At 39.0% G+C, this 21,269-nt stretch overlaps 1 protein-coding gene across 6 annotated transcripts in view; it reads right to left on the bottom strand.

Moving 5' to 3' along the window:
* DLG2 (discs large MAGUK scaffold protein 2) overlaps nucleotides 1–21,269 on the bottom strand; it is a 1,006,374-nt gene that overhangs the window by 93,492 nt on the left and 891,613 nt on the right. For all 6 annotated transcript variants that reach the window (XM_065729952.1, XM_065729947.1, XM_065729948.1 and 3 more), the window contains one exon: nucleotides 1–115. In XM_065729952.1, the coding sequence (XP_065586024.1) occupies nucleotides 1–115 (115 nt within the window). The remainder of the gene's footprint in view (nucleotides 116–21,269) is intronic.

The following is a 21,269-nucleotide window of genomic DNA, read 5'->3' as shown; positions in this document are numbered from 1 at the left end:
CTGACATACAGTGACCTCTTCTGATTAGTCCTCAGGGAGCCGGACCCAGAACTCATGCTGTGATTCATCATCTGCTCACGCAGGTCATGGATTTTTGCCTCAAACCGAGCGTACTCTGAGGAGATAAAAAAAACAGAGAATAAGGATATTTTAGTTTTCTTGACCTATATAATCATTGAAGCTGCTAAATGTAAATGAATATTAAATTAACAAGAGTAAAAATTGAGGTCTAGTAGAAGCTCTTAGGTAAATACATGCCTTCTTTATTGCAGTATGTGAAACTTTCATCACTTTCCACACTGACTGTGCAGTCCCTCAAATAGCTAGTTCCTCTTTCCTGGCTTTCAGTGAAGAGAATTAGGTTTAAAATGTGTTTCTGAGTACTTTGCAGTCTGCAAAAAGATTGATGAAAGCAGATCTCTACAATATAATTCCTCCTTCCAAACAATGAGATACCTTGATTGGGTCAATGGGATGATGTACTGAAGTTACTAATGATTCAAGTATTGAGTGTAAAATCTCACTTACTGAAGGAAAAGCACTGAAGGCTAATTATCTCCCCCCAAATGAGGCTTTGGAATAAAGCTTTAATTTTTTGAAACCAACAATGTAAAGGCAATGCTCCAGCAACACAGAGAATCATAATTCAACCCGAAACTGGGAAATCACTGTCCCTGGATGTGTTCAAGGAATGTTTAGGCGTTGTGTTGAGGGACGCGGTTTAGTGAAAACTATTGGTGACAGATGGATGATTGGAATGGAAGATCTTGTAGGTCTTTGCCAGTCTTGGTGATTCTATGATTCTATGAATCTACGATGCTATGATTCTTGAACACCTCCAGGGACATTGACTCCACCACCTCCCTGGGCAGCCGGTTCCGGAGTCTGATTGCTCTTTCTGAGAAGAAATTTTTCCTACTATCCAACCTGAACTCCCCATGGAGCAACTTAAAGACATTCCCTCTCATCCTATCGCTGTTATGCTCTTTGAAGAGGCTGATCCCTAACTCACCACAACCTCTTTTAGGTTTCTCCACAGCAGGTCTGGAGGAGAAGCAAAACCAGCACTTAAGATTTCTTCCCGTAAATGATAGAAGTACATCTCAACAAATCACATCACCTCTTAGTTTAAGAAAATAAATCTGTGCTGTGCACTTACAAACTATCAATCTGCTCCCTGTTTGCTGCTGTTTGAGCTATTTGAGAGTTCTGTTGGACAGCAATGATCTCATTTTCTACTAGCAGAAATCTCAGCATTATTTTTGTTTGATAATTTGTTGTTCACTCTGGCTCCATTTCCAGAATATCTGTAATAACTAATTCATTTTATTTGATGCCCTTTTCATTGGATTATAACATTTGACATTTCCAAGGTCCCACATTTTGTACAGTCGCTAGCTACCATCAAAATGCCTTACCAGGGTGGTTTAATTTGGGCTTCTGTGTACTTTTATTTTATTTTAATTTTTCTTCTTACTTGTTACAGTTAAGCTCCTTTTCCACTGAGATTATTCGGCATTGTTTACTAAATTTTCTAAGTGACAGTGTCTACTTTGCTGAGAAGTGCTGCTGGGATATAGGCTCTTCAGCCTTCCCACGTACCTATGACTTCACCAACTGCAGCTGAAATTCTGCATGTCAGGAGAACAGACACTCCTACATACAGACCGTATTTCAGATTTATTCTTTAGATTGTTTCTTACCTCTTTCACTTACAGTACATCTTCAAAATTTCTCAGTGATTTAAAAGCCTCAAAGGAACTAATGCTCCTACAAACCTGTTGTTTTGTAAAGTGAGGTTTACTTCTGAAATATTTATCCCAGTCTTGGATTTACATTTGCTCTATGTGACTCTTATTTGTTCTCTTCTCCTGTTCTAGAATTTATTTAGTAAATAACCACCTTTCAACCAGGGATTTGTCTTAAACTTCTATTTCATTATAACAGACTTAACATTTCTTCTTGGCAAACAGGAAAGGTGATTTTAAGAAAGATCCTTCATTTCTGTTCCTCACAGTGTCAGTCTTCTGCATAAAGATGGAATACTATGATTTGCACCTTGGCTGACCTGTAGGTGTCTCTGTTCATTGCAGGGGAGCTGAATTAGATGATGCTTAGAGGTCCCTTCCAACTCAAATAGTTCCACTAAATGGTGGTTCTAATGGTTCAAATCAATAGTGATTCTATATAGCACAGTTCAGTTTCTTTAACGTTTTCTACCTGCATGAGGCCAAAGATTTCAATGATTTGCATCAGAGCAGCTGTGTAACGGCAGCTTCCTCTTACTAAACAACCACATCCCAGGCAGACTCTGTATGCTAAGTGTGGGACTGACTCCCAGATTGGAATCTGGAGAATGAGAAGAGAGGACTGAAAATCTGACTCTTAACACAGGACCCACTTGCATCTCCAACGTAAGCACAAGACACTTGGATTACTATGGGTTGGTCAGATGATACAATTCAGCTTTCATTGTGACTTGCAAGGGCATTTGAAATTTAACTTGGAAGCTAATCACAGAATAGCTTGGATTCAAAGGGACCTCAAAGATCTTCCAGCTCCAACCTTGTACTCATTGCAGGGAAGCTGACTGATAGATCAGTCGGCATCAATAGATAGTTAGCATAGATTTTAACTGGTTCTAAATTTATTCTAAATAATCTGTTTCCAGAAGACATTTTAAAACCACAGAACATCTTAAAATTTGTTTAATAAGTGTGTGGTGGGAGTTCAGAATTCAAATGACTACTCCCTGCTTCATTTTAAGAAATACTAAAATAAGAACAATCATTTTTTTCCTTTGAGTTCTTGAGTTTCTTTTTTCTCCTTTGGCTTGAAATACATGATAATTGGAAAATAACCAAATTTATGGGTCCATATTTTCCCACAGTACCATCTTCATGCTTTATGTAAAAAAAAAAAAAGCCACCCTGAAATATACCCCTTTCTCCCAACAAAAATCTGGACCACAATGGAAAGACAGCCAATGCAGGTAGTACTTAACCCAGCTCAGATCAGCTTCTTTAATGTCAGTCCTCCTCCTTATCTTACTGATGCCTAGATACTACAGAGACTGCTGTATATGAAATAAAAATAGAGAATGAAAGAATGATGCTCCATTTCTGCTATCAGAACTGTCACGTTACCTTCCCCACTGGGAAAAGGTCCTTTTTTCTTAGCACTTCTTTATATGTAGGGTCATTCCAGAGGACCTGTTTCCTAATGACTTTGTATTTGTTAGGTGTGAGCAGTTAGCCGTGCTGGAGTCTGGAAAAATGCTTCATGCTTCCTTCACATTCACTTCTGAATCTAAATAACACTCTTCAGAGGTTCCTATGCAATTAAAAGGGCACTAAAGTTGTGACATACTGACAAGAAAGGCAGTTAAGTCTGATTCACTAATTTCATGCCTTTTCAAAAAAGGCAGAGGTATTGCTGCCAGACTGCACCTTAGTGAAATTTGCTGAATTTTCACATACCAAAATCCATCTGCAAAGGTCCTACCAATTGCCCGAAGCACTAATGACCTAACTAAATAATTCTGGTAGCTTACAAAATTGATCAAATCACATAGTAGATAAAAGGGCAAACAGAAACCTATGTAGTTGTTGAGGTCAGACAGGCTTGGGTCAGTGTTTGGGAGGCTGTGTGGAGGAAAAGGACCTGAGGGTGTTAGATGACATCAGGTTGTACACGAGCCACCAGTGTGCCCAGGTGGCCAAGAAGACCAATGGCATCCTGGCTTGTATTAGAAATAGTGCAGCCAGCAGGAGCAGAGAGCTGATTGTCCCCCTGTACTCAGGACTGGTGAGGCCGTCCTTGAGTCCTGTGTTCAGTTTTGAGCCACTCACTACAAGAAGTGAAGTCTTCACTACAGGAAGACACTGATGCTCTGGAGCATGTCCAGAAAAGGGCAACAAAGCTGTAAAGGCTCTGGAGCACAGGTTTTATCGGGAGTGGCTGAGGGAGCTGGGATTATTTAGGCTTGAGAAGAAGAGGCTCAGGGGAGAGTTTATCACTCTCTAGAACTCCCTGGTAGGCAGTTGTGGTGAGGAGGGGGGTTGGCCTCTTCTCTCAAGTAACAGCTCTTCTCTCAGATAACAGGGAATAACCTCAAGTTGTGACAGGGAAGGTTCAGTTTGAATAGTAAGAAAAGCCTTCCTCAGAAGGAGTGGTGAGGCATTGGTCCAGGCTGAAAAGGGAGGTGGTGGAATCAATGTCCCTAGAGGTGTTGAAGAAATGTAGAGATGTGGCACTGAGGGACACGGTTTAGATGGTCACAGGTATGGGTTGATGGTTGGAGTAGATGATCCCAGTGGTCTTTCCAACCTTAATTTATGAGTTTATGACTATATGAAAAATGGTCTAAAATACTATTTGTTATACTTGAGGATATAAGAAACCACTTGGAAGTCTAAGACTGCAATCGAAAGACCAGAAATGAATGCAAAAGACTAAATATGAAGAGATTTTTAGAATATTGTAGTGGAAAAAATATTTCTAAATTTGGAAATAGTAAAGTGATTTTATATCAGATGGCTTGATGAGAATTTTTGGTCATAAATTAGAAAATAATTGAGATAAAAGAATCAAGATGCAGCAGCTCTTTTATACAAAATAATTCCAGTTTCATGAAGTTACAATGCTATAGTTTTTCACTTTTAAGTTAGTAGTAGAGGTTGTAGCTTTGACAGAATTTTGAGAACATGAAAACAAAAAACCTGATCTTACAATTAAAGTTAAGCAACTGAAATGCTGACAGTGTACAACTGTGAAAACAGTAGTCCAGCATCACAGTCCAACTCTTTATTAGTTTGAACATTTAGCGTTGGCATTTTTAGAGAGAGAGAAATTCATTCTGTCAGCAGATATTAAAATTTGCTTTCCTGCGTAGTTCAGGGTCATCCCTGTTTGCTCCTAGATGATAACAGATTTCCTAATTGCTGCATCTCTAACCCACTTCAGCAAATGTTGAAGCAGTGATTGTTAATAACATAAGTGGGAGGTTGGAAAAGACACTGTACATCTCTTGGACTCCACTGGAGCGTGGAAGGAATGTAGAAGTCGAACTACTGAATTTTAACAGTCAATAGTACAAAAAAAAAAAACCCAACAAACAAAAACCACCCATAATAAACTAAAAAGGAGCAGTTGAGAGACAGAATTTTATCATCTCAAAAAGAGTATGTCAAATATTTCTAGATACTATAATAAAGGGATGGCTGCCGGACAAGCTTCTCTATCATTATCAATTTGGCATCATTTCAGTGGATCCACGCCAGTTTAAACCTTCTGAAATGTTTTTAAAATTGTTTTTTTGTGGAAATACAAATAGTTTGCCACTATGGTGAGTCATGAACTTATTTCTCTGGACATGTGAGATAGCGATGAGAATAATACTATTATTAAGGTAACATTATTTATGCTATTTATGTAAATCTTTCTTTTTTTATTATTTTTATTCTCCCTTCGCCTTGTCTTAGCAGATAGCTTGGCTGAATGGTTTAAGACTTAAAATAATAGAAAAATACATTTGTTTTCCATTACTTCCCTTTCCCTACAGTATTGTCCAGTCATCACCTTGTCTTACACATAGAAGCTAGAGGCAGGATTTTTTACAAAGTTTTTTACAGTAAGAGTAGTGATGCATTGGCACAGATTGCCCCAAGAGATGGTGTATGCCCCATCCTGAGACAGTCATGGTCAGGCTGAATGGGACTCTGAGCACCTGATGGAGCTATAGGTGTCCCTGTTCTTTGCAGGGGAGCTGGACTAGATGTCCTTTAAGCATCTCTTCCAATTCAAATGATTATATGATTCTGGACCTTATAATTGCTTTCCACTGATTTATAATGTGAATGTGAGTGATTTACAAAGAGTAAGTCTTATATGACAGTACATAATATAGTGAATTTCATGTTCAGTTGTAGTATCTCTGTCAGGGTCCTAGCATGGAGCCTCTGAACAGTAAACATAAAATCAAAAGAGAGGGAGTGGGCAAAATATGTGAACTGCTGTAACTCTTTTGTTTAATATTTATCATGAATCAGTTTTTGCTAAAAGTACTTTGACCACTGTTTTCAGATGACTAGAAGCTCAATTCCACAGTTTTTGTAGCGTTAGGTTGAAAGCATTTACATAGCAAGCTAATGATGGTGGAAAATCTTTGTGGCATGTAGTAATTTCTTAAGTGATAAACAAAGAAACATCCAATGGTTAGATACAATTCAGTGTACCTTTGCTTCCTATATGTATCATATACATGATGTCCAGTGTTGGTCACTGCCAGGGATGTGATTATGGACCACCGGGCTTTAGATCTCACATTGTACCACAAGTACTATGCTTTTAATGAGACCCAAAGATCAATTAGATGTAACATTAGCTAATTTATCACTTGACAGAAAAAAATGCACACAAATTCTAACACCATCAGTAGACAATGCAATACTGTACATTGTTTACTGGATAAAATATTGCTTGAATACACTTACTGACAACACGCACTGAGCAACAGAACATGCTGGACTTCTATTTCTTATCAGTCATACAGCTCCCCAGAGCTCACTCAAAGGAAATGAAATACACAGATTTCAGAACTGAGGAAAGGGAAGATACATTTACATTTTATTAGTTTTTATGAGTTTGAATATATCTCCTTATTTTTATTGGAATACTTTCTACACACCTTTTCAGGAACCTCTCAGCAGTAATGATAAAGGCATACTTTCTGACTTTACTCATTGCTTTCTCCTCTAAAACTTCAGCACAGTAGGACTGATAATGTCTTTTTTTTTTTCTTTCTTATATTAGATTGTTGTCTTCTTAATCTACAGGTATTTACATTTGAGCCTACCTTCTAATTAAAATTTTGTTACGTTGCTAGTCTGATTGCCTAAATGTCACTATTATCTTTATTTTCATTTACTTTATTACTGAGGATAATGCTGCTTCCATCTGTTGCGCCATTAGATGCAGCCCTTATATTGTGTTATTTGTGAATATAAATACACCTGAAATTATATCTTCCTCCCACGATACGTTCAGGAGACTAATACTGTGTTTTTTTCATTTCAGTGTCTTTCTGCTGCGTAATGAAAGAGACTTACTAAAATAAATCAAGCTATTATTGAGTGACAAGGACTTAATATCCCAACAAAGTGCTATTCTACCTGTCCTCTCAAGCCTATCCTTGGCTTATGAAGTGTCAACTTGCACTCCCTAAGCTGGGATTTTCTTGTAGCTTCTCCCAGCCATTCAGGAAAACTGCAAATCATTCAGCCCTGCCTTCCCTCTCAAGACCATTCCCTGCACAGAGCTTTATTGCATTCTCAAAAACTTGTTCCCACTAAAAGAGGGGGAATTTAGTTTGGATATAAGGAAAACACGTTTTATAATAGGGGTAGTGAAGCAGTGGAACAGGTTGCCCCAGAGAGGTAGTGGATGCCCCAACCCTAGAGGCACTCAAGGTCAGGATGAATGGGGCTTTGAGCACCTGACAGAGCTGTAGGTGTCCTTGTTCATTGCAGGGTAGTTGACTGGATGGCCTTTAAGGATCTCTTCTGACTCATATGATTGTATGATTCTATGATTAACAGCACTGTTTGGGGCACTTTCAAATTCCATGAGTTTCACAATGAGCTAATATCTTCGACAATGTTGTGTGCAGATCCAAGGAAGGAAAAGGCACATGAAGAGAAAGTCAGATCTGCAACAGAGATATCACATATGGTCTGCCTTGACAGCACAGTGTGAGGTCTTGGAAAAGCTGGGCACATCTCTTTACCCCAGGCATCTGACTTGCACAGCCATGCTTGCCCAGCAGAGCAGCATATGTCTCATTAACCTTGATAGTTTTGTAGGAGTTACTGTTGTGTATATTGCAGAAGTGTTTAATGATATCTCTGGTGTTTCAGGCACAAGATGAGTCTCCGTCAAGGTGAAAAAAGTTTATCTGCATTGCAATTCTTTCAGCAAATATTTACGTGGGACACTTAAAGGAAACAGCACTTTTTATTAATAGCTATGCAAATTCATTTAGCTATTTCACTGCTGCGGGCCAGTGGTGGAAGATCTTATTTTCAGACATTTATTCAATTTCCACAATTCCTCATCCAAAATCATTTTCCTGGGGCAATTGTTACTTGTTATCTTTGCTTCATTGCTTTTTCTTGCTTCTGCTTTTTAGCGAGAGTAGTTCTATTTCTTGGTGGATGAGCATTTTATCCTGATTAGCCATATCTTCTTAATGATGATTTTGGCTTAGCCTGCTTCCAGCTCTTAGAGACAAGAATTGTCAGGAAGAACCAAAATACTGAGGTGGCATCTTAGGCATGGCAATGCAAGGAAGTCATTTTTGTGGTCCTCAGTAACCCTGCATCTTCAGTGGGAAGCAATTCTTCTTTTCCAGATTCTGATTCCTATCCTTCCTCCAAGGTTACTATTTTTCCTTCTTTGAAAGTCTTCTGGGTGCCATACCATATCAGCTATATGTCAGTAAGAATGAACTGGGTTAGACCTACATATGCTAACGTGGATGAATTTGTTGTAGGCATGAAACTTTGCCTGAAAAAGTGAAGAGGCAGGATACAGACATGCCAAAATGGGGCCAGTGTGGTGCAGGTGGTATCTTTATTGTACACATAAGACGACACCTGGATTCAGTTAGTATCAGCCTTTTTTGGGAACACAAAAAGGATAAAATCCTATTTCTTTGATAGGACAAGAGGTAATGGCTTTAAGTTGCTCCATGGGAAGTTCTGGTTGGATAGCATGAAAATTTTCTTCTAAGAAAAAGTGGTGATGTGTTGGCACAGGCTGCCCAGGAGGTGGTGCAGTCACTGCCCCTGGAGGTGGACAAGAACTGTGGTGATGTGGCACTGAGGGACATAGTGGGCTGATGGCTGGACTAAATAACCTTAGTGGTTTATTCCAACCCAAATAATTCTATGATTCTTCATCTTCAAGATCAATGACAACTAAACATGCATTTGTACAAGGATTTTTTTGGAATAAAAAGGGAAATGTAGATCAATATGACCTACCCGTTTTTCAAACAAAAATGAAAAAAAGAGACACTGCTAAATCAGGGCTCAAAACTCTCAAGTGAATTTTTAGGAATTATTTCACGGCAAAGATATAATATGCCAATTTTCTACTTTTATTCCTTGAAATTCTGATACACATGGAGTGGGAAGAGATAAGATAACAATAGGGCTCCTAAAAGAGTTTATTTGTGAAAACAGAGTGGCAGGGAAGCAAATGTGATTTTATTAATTCCATAAAACACCATGAAAGTAATAACCTTCAGAAAAAAAAACAACAAAACACTCACACAAACAAAACAATTCCAAACAAAAAAACAACCACAAAACCCAAACTCACAAGTTCTTTAAAAAGAATAAGTTGAAAAAGAAAACAAAATAGCAGGAAAGATACAAAAGATGCAATTATACCCAACGAAGGATAGCTTCACAGTCCTAGCTAAAGCAGGGATCAAAAAGACTGTCAACAGAACATAATTTTGGCAGAAATGTTATGGAAATAAGCATGGTACTAGTTGGATTGATCTGTTTTGCTATTGTGATTTGTGCCATTTGCTTACATTAAATAGAGTGATTAATAAATGATTCACTGCCTGCCTTCAAAATCTGTTTGGTAATAACCATCTTCTCCCTTCCTCCTTCACTTTCCTATATTCACACGTACTGCTCTTATAGAAAAGAGTATCTTTAACAATCTCCCAGGGCTGTCTGGGATGCTCTACTGAATTAATAAGACCTGAGTAAAACTAGAAACAAAAGCCACATTTACCATTAAAAAAAAAGAAAAAAAGAAAAAAATCCCAAATAAACTGAACAAAAAGAAAAGCATGCAGAATGAAATGGAATGGATAAAAACATTTCCACATGTGTATTGATCTTTTTTAAGATTTTTTTTTAAGATTTTTTTTTTTAGAGTAAGTGGAGTTAAGTCCAGCTGGCGTCCTGTAACGAGTGGTGTCCCCCAAGGGTCAGTTTTGGGGCCCATCTTGTTTAATATCTTTATTGATGACCTAGACGAGGGAATTGAGTGTACCCTCAGTAAGTTTGCAGATGACACAAAGTTGGGAGGATGTGTCAAACTGCCTGAGGGTAGGGAGGCCCTTCAGAGGGATTTGGATAGGCTGAACAGCTGGGCTGAGCTCAATGGGATGAGGTTCAATAAGACCAAGTGCCGGGTCCTGCACTTTGGCCACAATAACCCCATGCAATGCTATAGGCTTGGGGCAGAATGGCTTGAAGAATGTAGAGAGGAAAAGGACCTGGGGGTGTTGGTTGATGCTCGGCTCAACATGAGCCGGCAGTGTGCCCAGGTGGCCAAGAAGGCCAACAGCATCCTGGCCTGTATTAGAAATAGTGTAGCCAGCAGGAGCAGCGAGGTGATCATCCCCCTGTACTCAGCTCTGGTACGGCCGCACCTCGAGTACTGTGTTCAGTTTTGGGCCCCTCACTACAAGAAGGACATTGAGGCCCTGGAGCGTGTTCAGAGAGGGCAACAAAACTGGTGAGGGGTCTGGAGCACAAGTCTTATGAGGAGCGGCTGAGGGAGCTGGGATTGTTTAGTCTGGAGAAGAGGAGGCTCAGAGGAGACCTTATTGCACTCTACCACTTCCTGAAGGGGGGTTGTGGTGAGGAGGGGGTGGGCCTCTTCTCCCTGATAAATAACGACAGGACGAGAGGGAATGGCCACAAGTTACGCCGGGGAAGATTTAGATTAGACCTGAGGAAGCATTTCTTTTCTGAAAGAGTGGTCAGGCACTGGAATGGCCTGCCTAGGGAGGTGGTTGAGGCACCATCCCTAGCGCTGTTCAAGAAGCGTTTAGATGAGGTGCTAAAGGATTTAATTTAGTAGTTGGGTAGAGATAGTGATAGGAGGATGGTTGGACTAGATGATCTTATAGGTCCTTTCCAACCTTATGAACTTATGAACTTATGAACTTAAGAGGCAGTATTTAAAGCAGCCACAGAATTATAATAGTTTGCTATTGCTTCCTGATTAAGGGGTATTACCTTTACTAAAACAAGCAATATGGATTGATTGGGCACGTTACAAGCCTTATTGAATTTAAAAAAGACAAACACATATATCCTCAGGATAAGTACAGCTCCGTGCATGCCACTTAGCCTATTATAAGGACTATTTTGTGTACTGTGTAATGGGATTTTTACATACAAAGATGCATGTTGTGCAATCTTGTGTCTACTAATTAGACACAAAGGCTATACGTGATGGTCAGGGTGCTCTGAAGTACTGATTTACTTGAGCATCGCATCATTTGAAACTGGAAACGTTGTATTATATTGTCTGAAAAACAGTGCAATACAAAGAAATGCCTTGCAGTCACCATTATTACTCTTGAGCTCATCACCCAGAACAAAGTAATCTATCCTCACAGCATAAAAACCCAAGCTGGACAAGATTTTCTTAAGTTCAGTTCCAAATGAAAACCAAAAAACCAAAAACGTCATCATACATTGCTCAAATCTTGTCTTAGATTGAGTTCAATTCTGGCATTTCATAACTATTGGAGATCACACAGAATCCAGTCCTCAAATAACTAGACTCATAACTAAATGCAGTCAAAGCCTACTAATTGGCTTTTGCACCAACGCAGTGCCTCTGCTGAAATTGCTCTTTTCCATCATATATTGATTCTTATGACAGATTTACAGAAAGAACACAGCTCCACCTACCAATCTCCAGTTTGCTAAAAAATAATCCAATTTTTTGTTTCAGTGTTACCTGTTATACTTGCCTTTCCTTAACGATGTTTGTTTAATCCCTGCCTTCAGTGGTTTAAATAGCAGTGCCTTATATCATGAAATATCAAATGATTTCCTGAAAAATATGATATGCTGCATCTGTCACAGTCCTCTAAAAATGTAATGCATCATCAAAGCTTGCGACGAGGAAAATTTTCTGTACTGTACATTTGATAAAACTGTATTATATTTCTATCCTGTTTTGCATTATCCTTTTTTTGTTGTTGTTTTTGATTTTTTGTTTTGTTTTTGTTTCTAAGGCTATGTTTTAAAGTGTGCTTCTCCTTATGTGTCTTCCAACCCTTCTTTTTCCCCCTTCCTGATGATGGGCACTGTGGATGTCATTTCCCAGATAAAGCACTATCTGCAATTCAATATATATTCGCACAGCCTTTATTACTCCCTGTGCCAGTTTGCAAGTGTTCTGTGATGGGTTACCCAAGTCTGCCTAACCTCACCCCACAGGTCAACCCTATGGGAAGAGGAAGGCATCTTCTGTCTCTCTGCTGGTCTAGGAGCCACGTTGTGGTAAGACTTAAAGATAGTAGAAAATAGAAATGCTGAAAATTTCCCACCTGATGATCAGGTTTTTTTTTATTCTTTAATGATTCTGACAAGCATTCCAGAATAAGAGTGACAACTTGATCAGCTTTTCCCAAGGACCAACATTTTGTTCCCCAAAAACACTTCGCTATTCTAACATGCTGGATATAATTGTTTTATCAGTTTTACATTACTTTATAAAAAGTCAATTCAATGCACATATACATGTGTGCGTATATAAATATATATATATATAGTGAGAGAGAGAATATGTATATGTAGGTGTATTTTTATAACATGAAAAGGGAGAGAGAGAGGATGGGATATAGAGAAAAAGGGGTCATTGCAAATGTTAACTATTTACTGGCACAGACATTCCCCACAGTTACCAACCTACAGCTCCTGACAGCAGTTGGACTGCAGTGCCATATGTTCTCTTTAAAGGCAAATTCTTTTAGACTCATTTTCAGTGGGGAAATCATAATTTTTAGTACATTGACAATTTTTCAAGATGCAGACTACGGCTTTGCCCTAAGATTTATTTGACATCTGTTTATTATGTAACTCTCTTCACAGCGTTTTTCCCTTTTCTGAAGAGGTTGTTGACATAAATGGTGATATTATTTAGAATTTTATTGACAACGTACTTTGGCTCAGCCTTGGTGGACTCACTTCTCCAAGGCTCTTTAATTTTCCACATCACTACTTGTGAATGTCCAGGATAATCCAAGTAGGAAAAAGGTAGAGGATCAAAGCAATACCTTCACTTGTGTAATTTAATCCCGATAAATATTACACCCATTAAGCTCTCAGAACCACTTTGGACAGGAAGGACCAAAACTCATAAACCTTTAAGAACAAAGTATGGATTTAGTTTCCTATGCACTCTCCCAGGAAAGATACATACTCAGATCAAATGAGAGCAATACTTGAATGAGATCATCTAGAATTATACTGTGGTCTGGAATTTGTGATCAGGTTCCTAAGTGTCATCTGCATGGTGACAACTTGCTGAATTCTTTCAAAGAAAGGTAGAATGATTTAGCTTAGGCCACAATGATTTCTCATTTTCTGATGTAACAAATGATAGAATGCAAGGAAATGGCCTGAAATTGTGCCAGGGGATGTTAAGATTGCATATTAGGAAGTATTTATTTGCTGAGAGCATACTCGAGCATTGGAAAGGGCTGCCCAAGGCAGTGGTGCAGTCACTATCCCTGGAGGTGTCTGGAGATGTGGCAATAAGTGACATGGCTTAGTGGTAGGACTTGGTAGGTCAGCTTGATGGACCTCGTAATCTTGAAGGTCCTTTTCAACCTGAATGATTCTATGACTCAGTGATAAAGGACTGCATCAAATTAAATTGCCTAACATGAGCACATGCTTACATGCTGCCAGGAACTTGCAACTGGAGCACAAAGCTGAGCTCTCAGGGTGAAGGGGAGCCAGAGAGTTTGGAAGCCTCAAAGCCATATGGGAACACAAAGACCTCAGGGACTTTAAGTTACAATTAAATCTTTTTACAGATGTTAGTGTAATCTGTTCTCAAAGATCCCCAGAGATGGAGAGACTTCAACCATCCCGAACAGTCTGTTCTGGTGTTCCATTCTCCTTGAAATTTTTATTCCTAAAGTGTCATTTGAAGCTTTTTTGTTGCTTTTTAAGACCTTCTTTCCATTTTAAAGACAATTAATTGGTCACGATAAATAACGGAAAGCGATAATCTGAAATACGTTAAAACTAGAAATATTGTAAAATTAAAATTAATATTTAAAAGAGGAACATAGCTAAACAGGCAAGGAAGAATAGTTTACAAAGTGAAAAGCTTTCAAAAGAAGTATGAAAATGCCAGAAATGAGACTTAAAGAAACTCAGTAGTCCAACTGGGACAGACGAAGCTCGTTTTTGTCAGTGCCCTACATGCAATTAAATGGGCCAGTATTGCTACAGAAATCTTTTTTGTGTGTCCCTGTAATTAGCCTAAAAGCATTATTATTGTAATTAACTGAATCCCCTAGTACCTAGTGCAGTGTACACGGCTATAAGCAGGTTAACATGAGAATTAATTTGTGCTAATTCACACAAAATCAGTGATGCCCAAATCAATCTGGCTGCGGTGGTATTTTGTGGAACAACAGTATCTTCTTGTTGACTTACACAATGCACTGAAGCTTCAAGAATGTTTCATAAATCTAAGGTCTCACCTGTAATAAAACCATTGTGACAGAGAATTATCTTCTTTGAATAAATTTATTAAAACTCACCCTGAGGTGGATCTGTAATGTACTAGCTCTAGGCAAAGATACTAAACAGGTAAAAGATTCAAGCAGCTTCTTCATCCTGAGTAGTCCAAGGAGCTGCTTGGTCCCACCACAGACCAAGATCCAAGATTAATAATCTCCAGGATTATTTAACTTTTCATTTTGAGAGAGTTATGATGGACTTCTACAGCAAGGTATTGTACTTTCTCTGGAGTCACATATACAGACAAAAGATGGCGAAAAAAATTCTTTCACTCACAAAATCTTAAGTGCAAGAGACTGCAGGAAATTTCAGAAGGACTTGCACTCTCCTCTTCCTAGTCATTGACAAAATTACACAACCACTACCTGGAAGACTAAGAAAGAACATGTCTGAAGTCAAGCCATCGATGTGCCTCACTGCTAAGGGGCAGGAAGAGAGAAGACCACTGTTCCTTCACCCACTGCTTTTATTCTTTCCACTAAAAATAATTCTGTTAGTGGAAAGAATTTCCGTTTTCTGTTAAAATTAGGCTGATGAAACACTGGCATCACCTACCAGTGCAGTACACTGACTTAAGTTTCACAGCTTGAAATAAGCTGTCTTGTAACTAGGACTACTCTTGTACTGTCTCAATAGTGACTACCTATGCTGGGAATGGTTAATCTCTTTTTTACAAGACCACTTAGCTGAAAGAAATTCATGTTGAAAAAGCATTGAGTTGGGAGTAGAAATGAAGATAAAGTGAATAAAGGGCAGCAAAACACATTTTCTTTTCTATAAAACATAATGGAAGGTTGCTGTAAGCTAGGCAGGTCATATTGGTTTAGAAATTTCAGTGTTAATACTCTGAAATATGTATTTAGCAAAGGGTAATAAATAAAAGTTAATTATTTTCTTGAAGATAAACAGAAAACTGAGAACATCTGACTATTCAAACCTTAGAAGACATGTAAAGGGAGCTCCTAATGACCCTACAAATGCAGCTTTAAAATCCTTTTATATTCAAGCTTTCAGCAGGACATAATAGTTCAGTTCATTACAAAAAAATATGTCTTTGAAATAACGAGCTTAGTTTGACTCTCATGTGTTATTAGCTCTCAGTAGAATTGAAGCATTTAAATTGATTGTGATGAGACATTAGCAGACACTATTACTGCAGGAAAACATTCCTGTTTTGAGATGATGTCTGGTTGAGAAGGCCTCTAAAAGCATACCAACAGGCAGTGAGTACCTTGCAGTGACAATGGGAAACAGAAATCAGCTTTGTAAAGGTTTGCCACACATCTGGTTCTGCCAGACTGTTGCTCTGAAGGCCACCAGTAGTGGAGGGCAGCATCCTTTGATAGGTGGGAGAGTGGGCCAAGGAGGCTGCTGGTGAAATGCACATGGTTTTAAATATACTCAAATAAATCTCTGCCAGACATTAGAAGAATGAAATTTTTAGACATATATATATATATATATACACACACATATATGTATAATATATATAGATAAATGAAAGCAGACTGCTCAAAGAAGCAACAATCATCTTTACCCACAAATCTACCATGCTCAGGATGCTGATGGTGAATCTATTACAAGAACTACAAGATAGTTTTGTGCGACTTCTGCTCAGCTAAATCTCTCTCTCATTTTTTAAACCCTGCCTCACCCTTGCCAACATTTTCTGGGTTCTGATGCAGTTTGAATTAAATTCAACAAATGACCTATGCCAGAGACTCTCTTCTCTCACTTCACTTTTCTAGATTTCTTTGCTAATTATGCCAAAAGCCTGGAATAGTCTCTCATAATTACCCTATTTTCATGAAGCCTGTAGAAACTTCATAGCTTTAAGACTGTCACAGACACTTGTGCATGGATATATACACATATATTTTGTTTATTCATTTGTAGTCGTTGCGTAACCTAAATTTCTAAGGCAAGTACGCTGAAAAATACCCATGATTATGAAATACTCTGAAAAGAAACCGTTGCAAATGTGACAGCTGCTAAGAATCACTAGGACTTTAATATGCTTCTTCCCCTAGAGGTTACCATCCTCGCTGGCTGAGGAAACAGCTGTAGCATGCTTGTGGAGGGCAGAAAGGGCCTGGAGAAGGCAGAATTGCCCTTTGACAGTTTGACATGTTGCTGGAAAGCTTGTCAACCTTATTTACATTTTAATTTGCATGTCAGCCCCTGCAATGCTTTTTATTCAGGTTCTGCTCTAAAGTCTCTGCTCCACTGCAATCGCAGTGACCTTTGCGTGTCTCCCCTCATGATCCCCAGGGGCTGCAGCCCCAGCTTGCTCAGCCACCCAGGGCCTGGCAGCAAGAAATGTCAGGCTGAGCGTGACATTTATCCCAATGGTTGGTTTATGTTTTGTTTTGTTTTTTTTCCTGTTTTTCCTGTAGGAGATTAAAGAGGGGCAATAGCTGCACCCTGCAAAAGGAGAGTGCTAGAGGAGGTTCCCTGTCCTGAGAGACAAGAGCAGAACTGGTAGCAAGCACAGCCTGGTGGTGGTGGCCCCTGAGAGCAAAGATGACAGGTGGGATGGAAGTGGGCAGTGAATAATTACTACTAACATTATTTTTACCGATGGGCTGACAACAGAACTTGGCAGGATTATACCCACTAGCTAGTGGAGGGAAGCACAGCCATAAACATGCCCTGCTCCAGATAAATCATAGCACAGGCACAGAAGCACAATGCAGACATTAGCCTCCAGCCTGCAAAGCTGCCACTAAAATACACAGCCTTTCTTACACCTCAAACAATAACATTTGTAATAATATATATGTATTATTTTTAATGAGAACAACCTCTTTTGCATCTTTTCATCATTACGGAAAAGGCATTGCATATTTTGAACAAGAAAAGCTTCTGAGACTGCTGGAATACAGAGCGCTCTTTTTGTAGACATTGGGTAATCCTAACTTTCTAATGAATTCATGGCTTTGGGATTTCCAAATAGAGAAACTCTTCTTTATAGGACCAGATGAATTTTTATATCTTCGCATCACATTCTCCAGAGTGGAGCACCTCCCCCCTATGGAGACATGCTGGGAGAGCTGGGGCTCTTCAGCCTGGAGAAAATAAAGCTCCGAGGGGACCTTCTAGCAGCCTTCCAGGACCTGAAGGAGCCTACAGAAAAGCTGGGAATGACTTTTTACAAGTGTATGTAGTGACAGGACAAGAGGAAATGCTTTTAAACTGGAAGAGGGTAGATCAAGACTAGATATTAGGAAGAAATTCTTTACTGTGAGGGTGGTGAGGCACTGGAACAGGTTGCCCAGCTAAACTGTGAATATCCCCTCCCTGGAGATGTTCAAGATCAGGCTGGATGGGGCTGTGAACAGCCTGGTCTAGAGGGAGGTGTCCCTACCTATAGCAGGGGAGTTGGAATGAGGTTATCTTTTCAACCCAAACCATTTTATGATTCTCTAAGTTACACTGGAAACCTTTGTGGATACGGATATGATAAACAATATCTAAATCCATATGTTTGGAATTCTGATTAAATTTCAATGCCCCCAAATATCTTAATATCTACTAGTAAGAACAAGGCCTGTACTGCTTACAGTAACATTAACTGTTGTATTTTGGGGATGAAAGATTTTTTCTATGCCAGATTGCAGGGATACAATACATAAATTTTTGTCCCATGTCTGCTTTCTGAGTTCATTTCAGATTTTTAATAATACATTCCAGTGTATGACAGGGAGCCTGAATTTTCCTTTCTGTAGAGAATCTACCTTAACGAATTCAACATTAAGGTGTTCCACATTAAATAAAAACATGCAGTTTTACGCAGTGTTTTCCAATCTTTCTAAAGGAATAGATGGGACCATAATCAGGACGACATCTGAAGAGTAGTGGTCTGCATTTCTTATATCTATAGTAAGAAGTAAGCAGAATTATTCTCACTGCAATTTCAACACAGGGAGCATTTCTTCCTATAGAATAATAGAATCATTAAGCTTCAAAAAAACCACTAAGATAATCTATTCCAACTGTCAGTTCATCACACCATGCCCACTAAACCATGTCCCTTAGTGCCTTTTTACAGATTTATCAATACAAACCAGATACAACTCCAATGATGTCAATGCATAGGTGCAAAACTAATCAGAAACTGGACTTGGGTTGGTAATAACCCATTTTTTCCTTATATTCTCATTTAAATAATTTTTTTGCTATCAAGGGGCATGCAGTATACTAGTTAGCAATCAGTAGTAGGAGGTGCTTTGATATTGAAAAGACTTTCATAAAACTCTCTTCAGGTCTCTTCAGCTCCATTAATTGTAGGAAAGAAATTAAGGTGGAAAAGCATACCCACAGCAAAAACCATCTCTCAGTCCTTTGGGTGCTTTTTGCTGCCACTGTCTTTAAGACTAGTTCCATGGATGCCCTGTCCTGGAGACATTCACATCAGGTTGGACCAGGCTCTGAGTACCCTGATCTAGCTGTAGGTGACCCTGCTCATTGCAGGGGAGTTGGACTAGATGACCTTTAAAGGTCCCTTCCAACTCAAACAGTTCTGTGATTTCCACACTAAATAGCAAAGCTGTATGATTTCATATATTAAAAAAGCAAATGAAGTATTTCAGTGAGGTAGCACTAACAACACAGTGGATACAGAAGATTAATGCATTGCAAATCTGTGTGGACATAGCAAGTTTCAGTCACAGGAAATTCCTATGTTATTTAAAGATTTGAGGAGACTTAAGATGCAGGGTAACTCTTCTGAATTCTGGTTCTCAAACATGTTCATGCAGATCAACAATATTAGCACCAAGCCTTTAGATTTTATTTTATTATTATTTTTTTAGTGGTTTGAATGGTTTATTGATCCCTTTATGATAAGGATCTATTATTGTGAGCACAAGAAGATATGCCATAATTCCTGGTGGATGACACCATTGTCAAACAGTCTGTTGCTTCAGTTCTAGAAGTTTCTGTCAAACTTTTAAACTTGTTTTGACAGATTTTTGTGTTAGAGAAGGTTTATTCTAAGAACAAAATCTGGCCTGGCTGCATAACGGCTGTGACTGAAGACTTGGGAAAGATAAGGCCTCATGAAAAACTGTGATGACTTCACATACTTTAAGCCTTGACATTCTTCGTCACAGTGCCACTACAAAGTTAAGAAAGCACTAACATGGACAATGACAGAAGATATAAAAAATTCTAGACAGGATTTTACTCTGTCTATACCTGACAGGAAGTTAAATGTCTGAAGAGATCCTTAGGATCTAAGGACCTGGTAAACGTCAGCTGGATGCAACTTCTATCACATTACAAGGTTCAATGCAGCAAGCATGGGAAAACAGGCTCTGCAACAGATCACAGCCAATTATCAAAGTAATCCCATTTGGCCATAAAAATATCTAGTCATTTAATACTGCTAAGCCTTGTTTGTAATCACAGAGCTTAATGAGAACAACTTACTCTGAATGGAAAGAAGGGAAATCTCTGGAGTAGAAAAGCTGCTAAAGAGGACATTAATAAATGCAAGTAAATTTGAGGTTTTAACTTATTTTATATAGGGCATACTCTATTCATAGAAGGTTTTTTTGATCAGCTAAGCCAGTGCTGAAGCCAGCTTCAAGATTTTAAAAGTGCTCTTATGTTTTCATACTCTGTGCAATGCTGACAAGTTTCTCTAAGTTAAGGAAAAGTTTATTTCGTTTGAACGATGTTTAAATTCTGGCAGGCAGATTTCAGTTCACAGAGCAAGGGAAGAAATAATTACTGTATATGGAAGAATGGATGAATCTACAATTCTCATAAACCACCAGAATTTCAAAGTGAACTATGCAAGCATTTAGCAAATTTGAACAAAGGGGAAAAGTATTGGACAGGAGTAGTGTGGCTTAATTCAAAACAAAGAACCATTTAAGGCTGGAAAGACTACTGAGATCATTTAGTTCAACTGTCAACCCATCATCACCATGCCCACTAACCTTGTCCCTCAGTGCCACAAGTACATTTTTCTTGAATCACAGAATCATAGAATCACTAAGGTTGGAAAAGACCTACAAGATAATCCAGTCCAATCATCCACCTATTACCAATCGTTCTCTCTAAACCATGTTTCTCAAGGCAATGTCTAAACATTCCTTAATACCTCTAGGGTTGGTGACTCCACCACCTTCTTGGGCAGCCCATTCCAGTGCCTGACCACTTTTTCAGAGAAGCAGTACTTCCTAATATCCAGAGTGAATTTCCCCTGGTGGAATGTAAAGCCATTCCCTCTCGTCCTATCACTAGTTACAAGAGAGAAGAGGCTGATCGGGGGCCTCTTGCACCGGGGAAGATTTAGATTAGATTTGAGGAAAAATTTTTTCTCTGAAAGAGTGGTCAGGCACTGGAATGGCCTGCCTAGGGAGGTGGTTGAGGCACCATCCCTAGCGCTGTTCAAGAAGTGTTTAGATGAGGTGCTAAGGGATTTGATTTAGTAGTTTAGTAGGTAGGGATGGTGATAGGAGGATGGTTGGACTAGATGATCTTGTAGGTCCTTTCCAACCTAATGTACCTATGAACCTATGACCCCCAGCTCACTACAACCTCCCTTCAGGTAGTTATAGAGAGTCTCCCCTGAGCCTCCTCTTCTCCAGACTGTACAATTACAGCTCCTTCAGCTGTTCCTCATAGCTCTGTGCTCCAGACCCCTCACTGCTTTGTTGCCCTTCT

Source organism: Cyrtonyx montezumae, unplaced genomic scaffold, assembly GCF_038088225.1.
Source record: "Cyrtonyx montezumae isolate F1298 unplaced genomic scaffold, pur_monq_1.0 scaffold_12, whole genome shotgun sequence".
Taxonomy (NCBI): Eukaryota; Metazoa; Chordata; class Aves; order Galliformes; family Odontophoridae; genus Cyrtonyx; species Cyrtonyx montezumae.
This window is presented reverse-complemented; position numbering and strand designations above follow the sequence as displayed.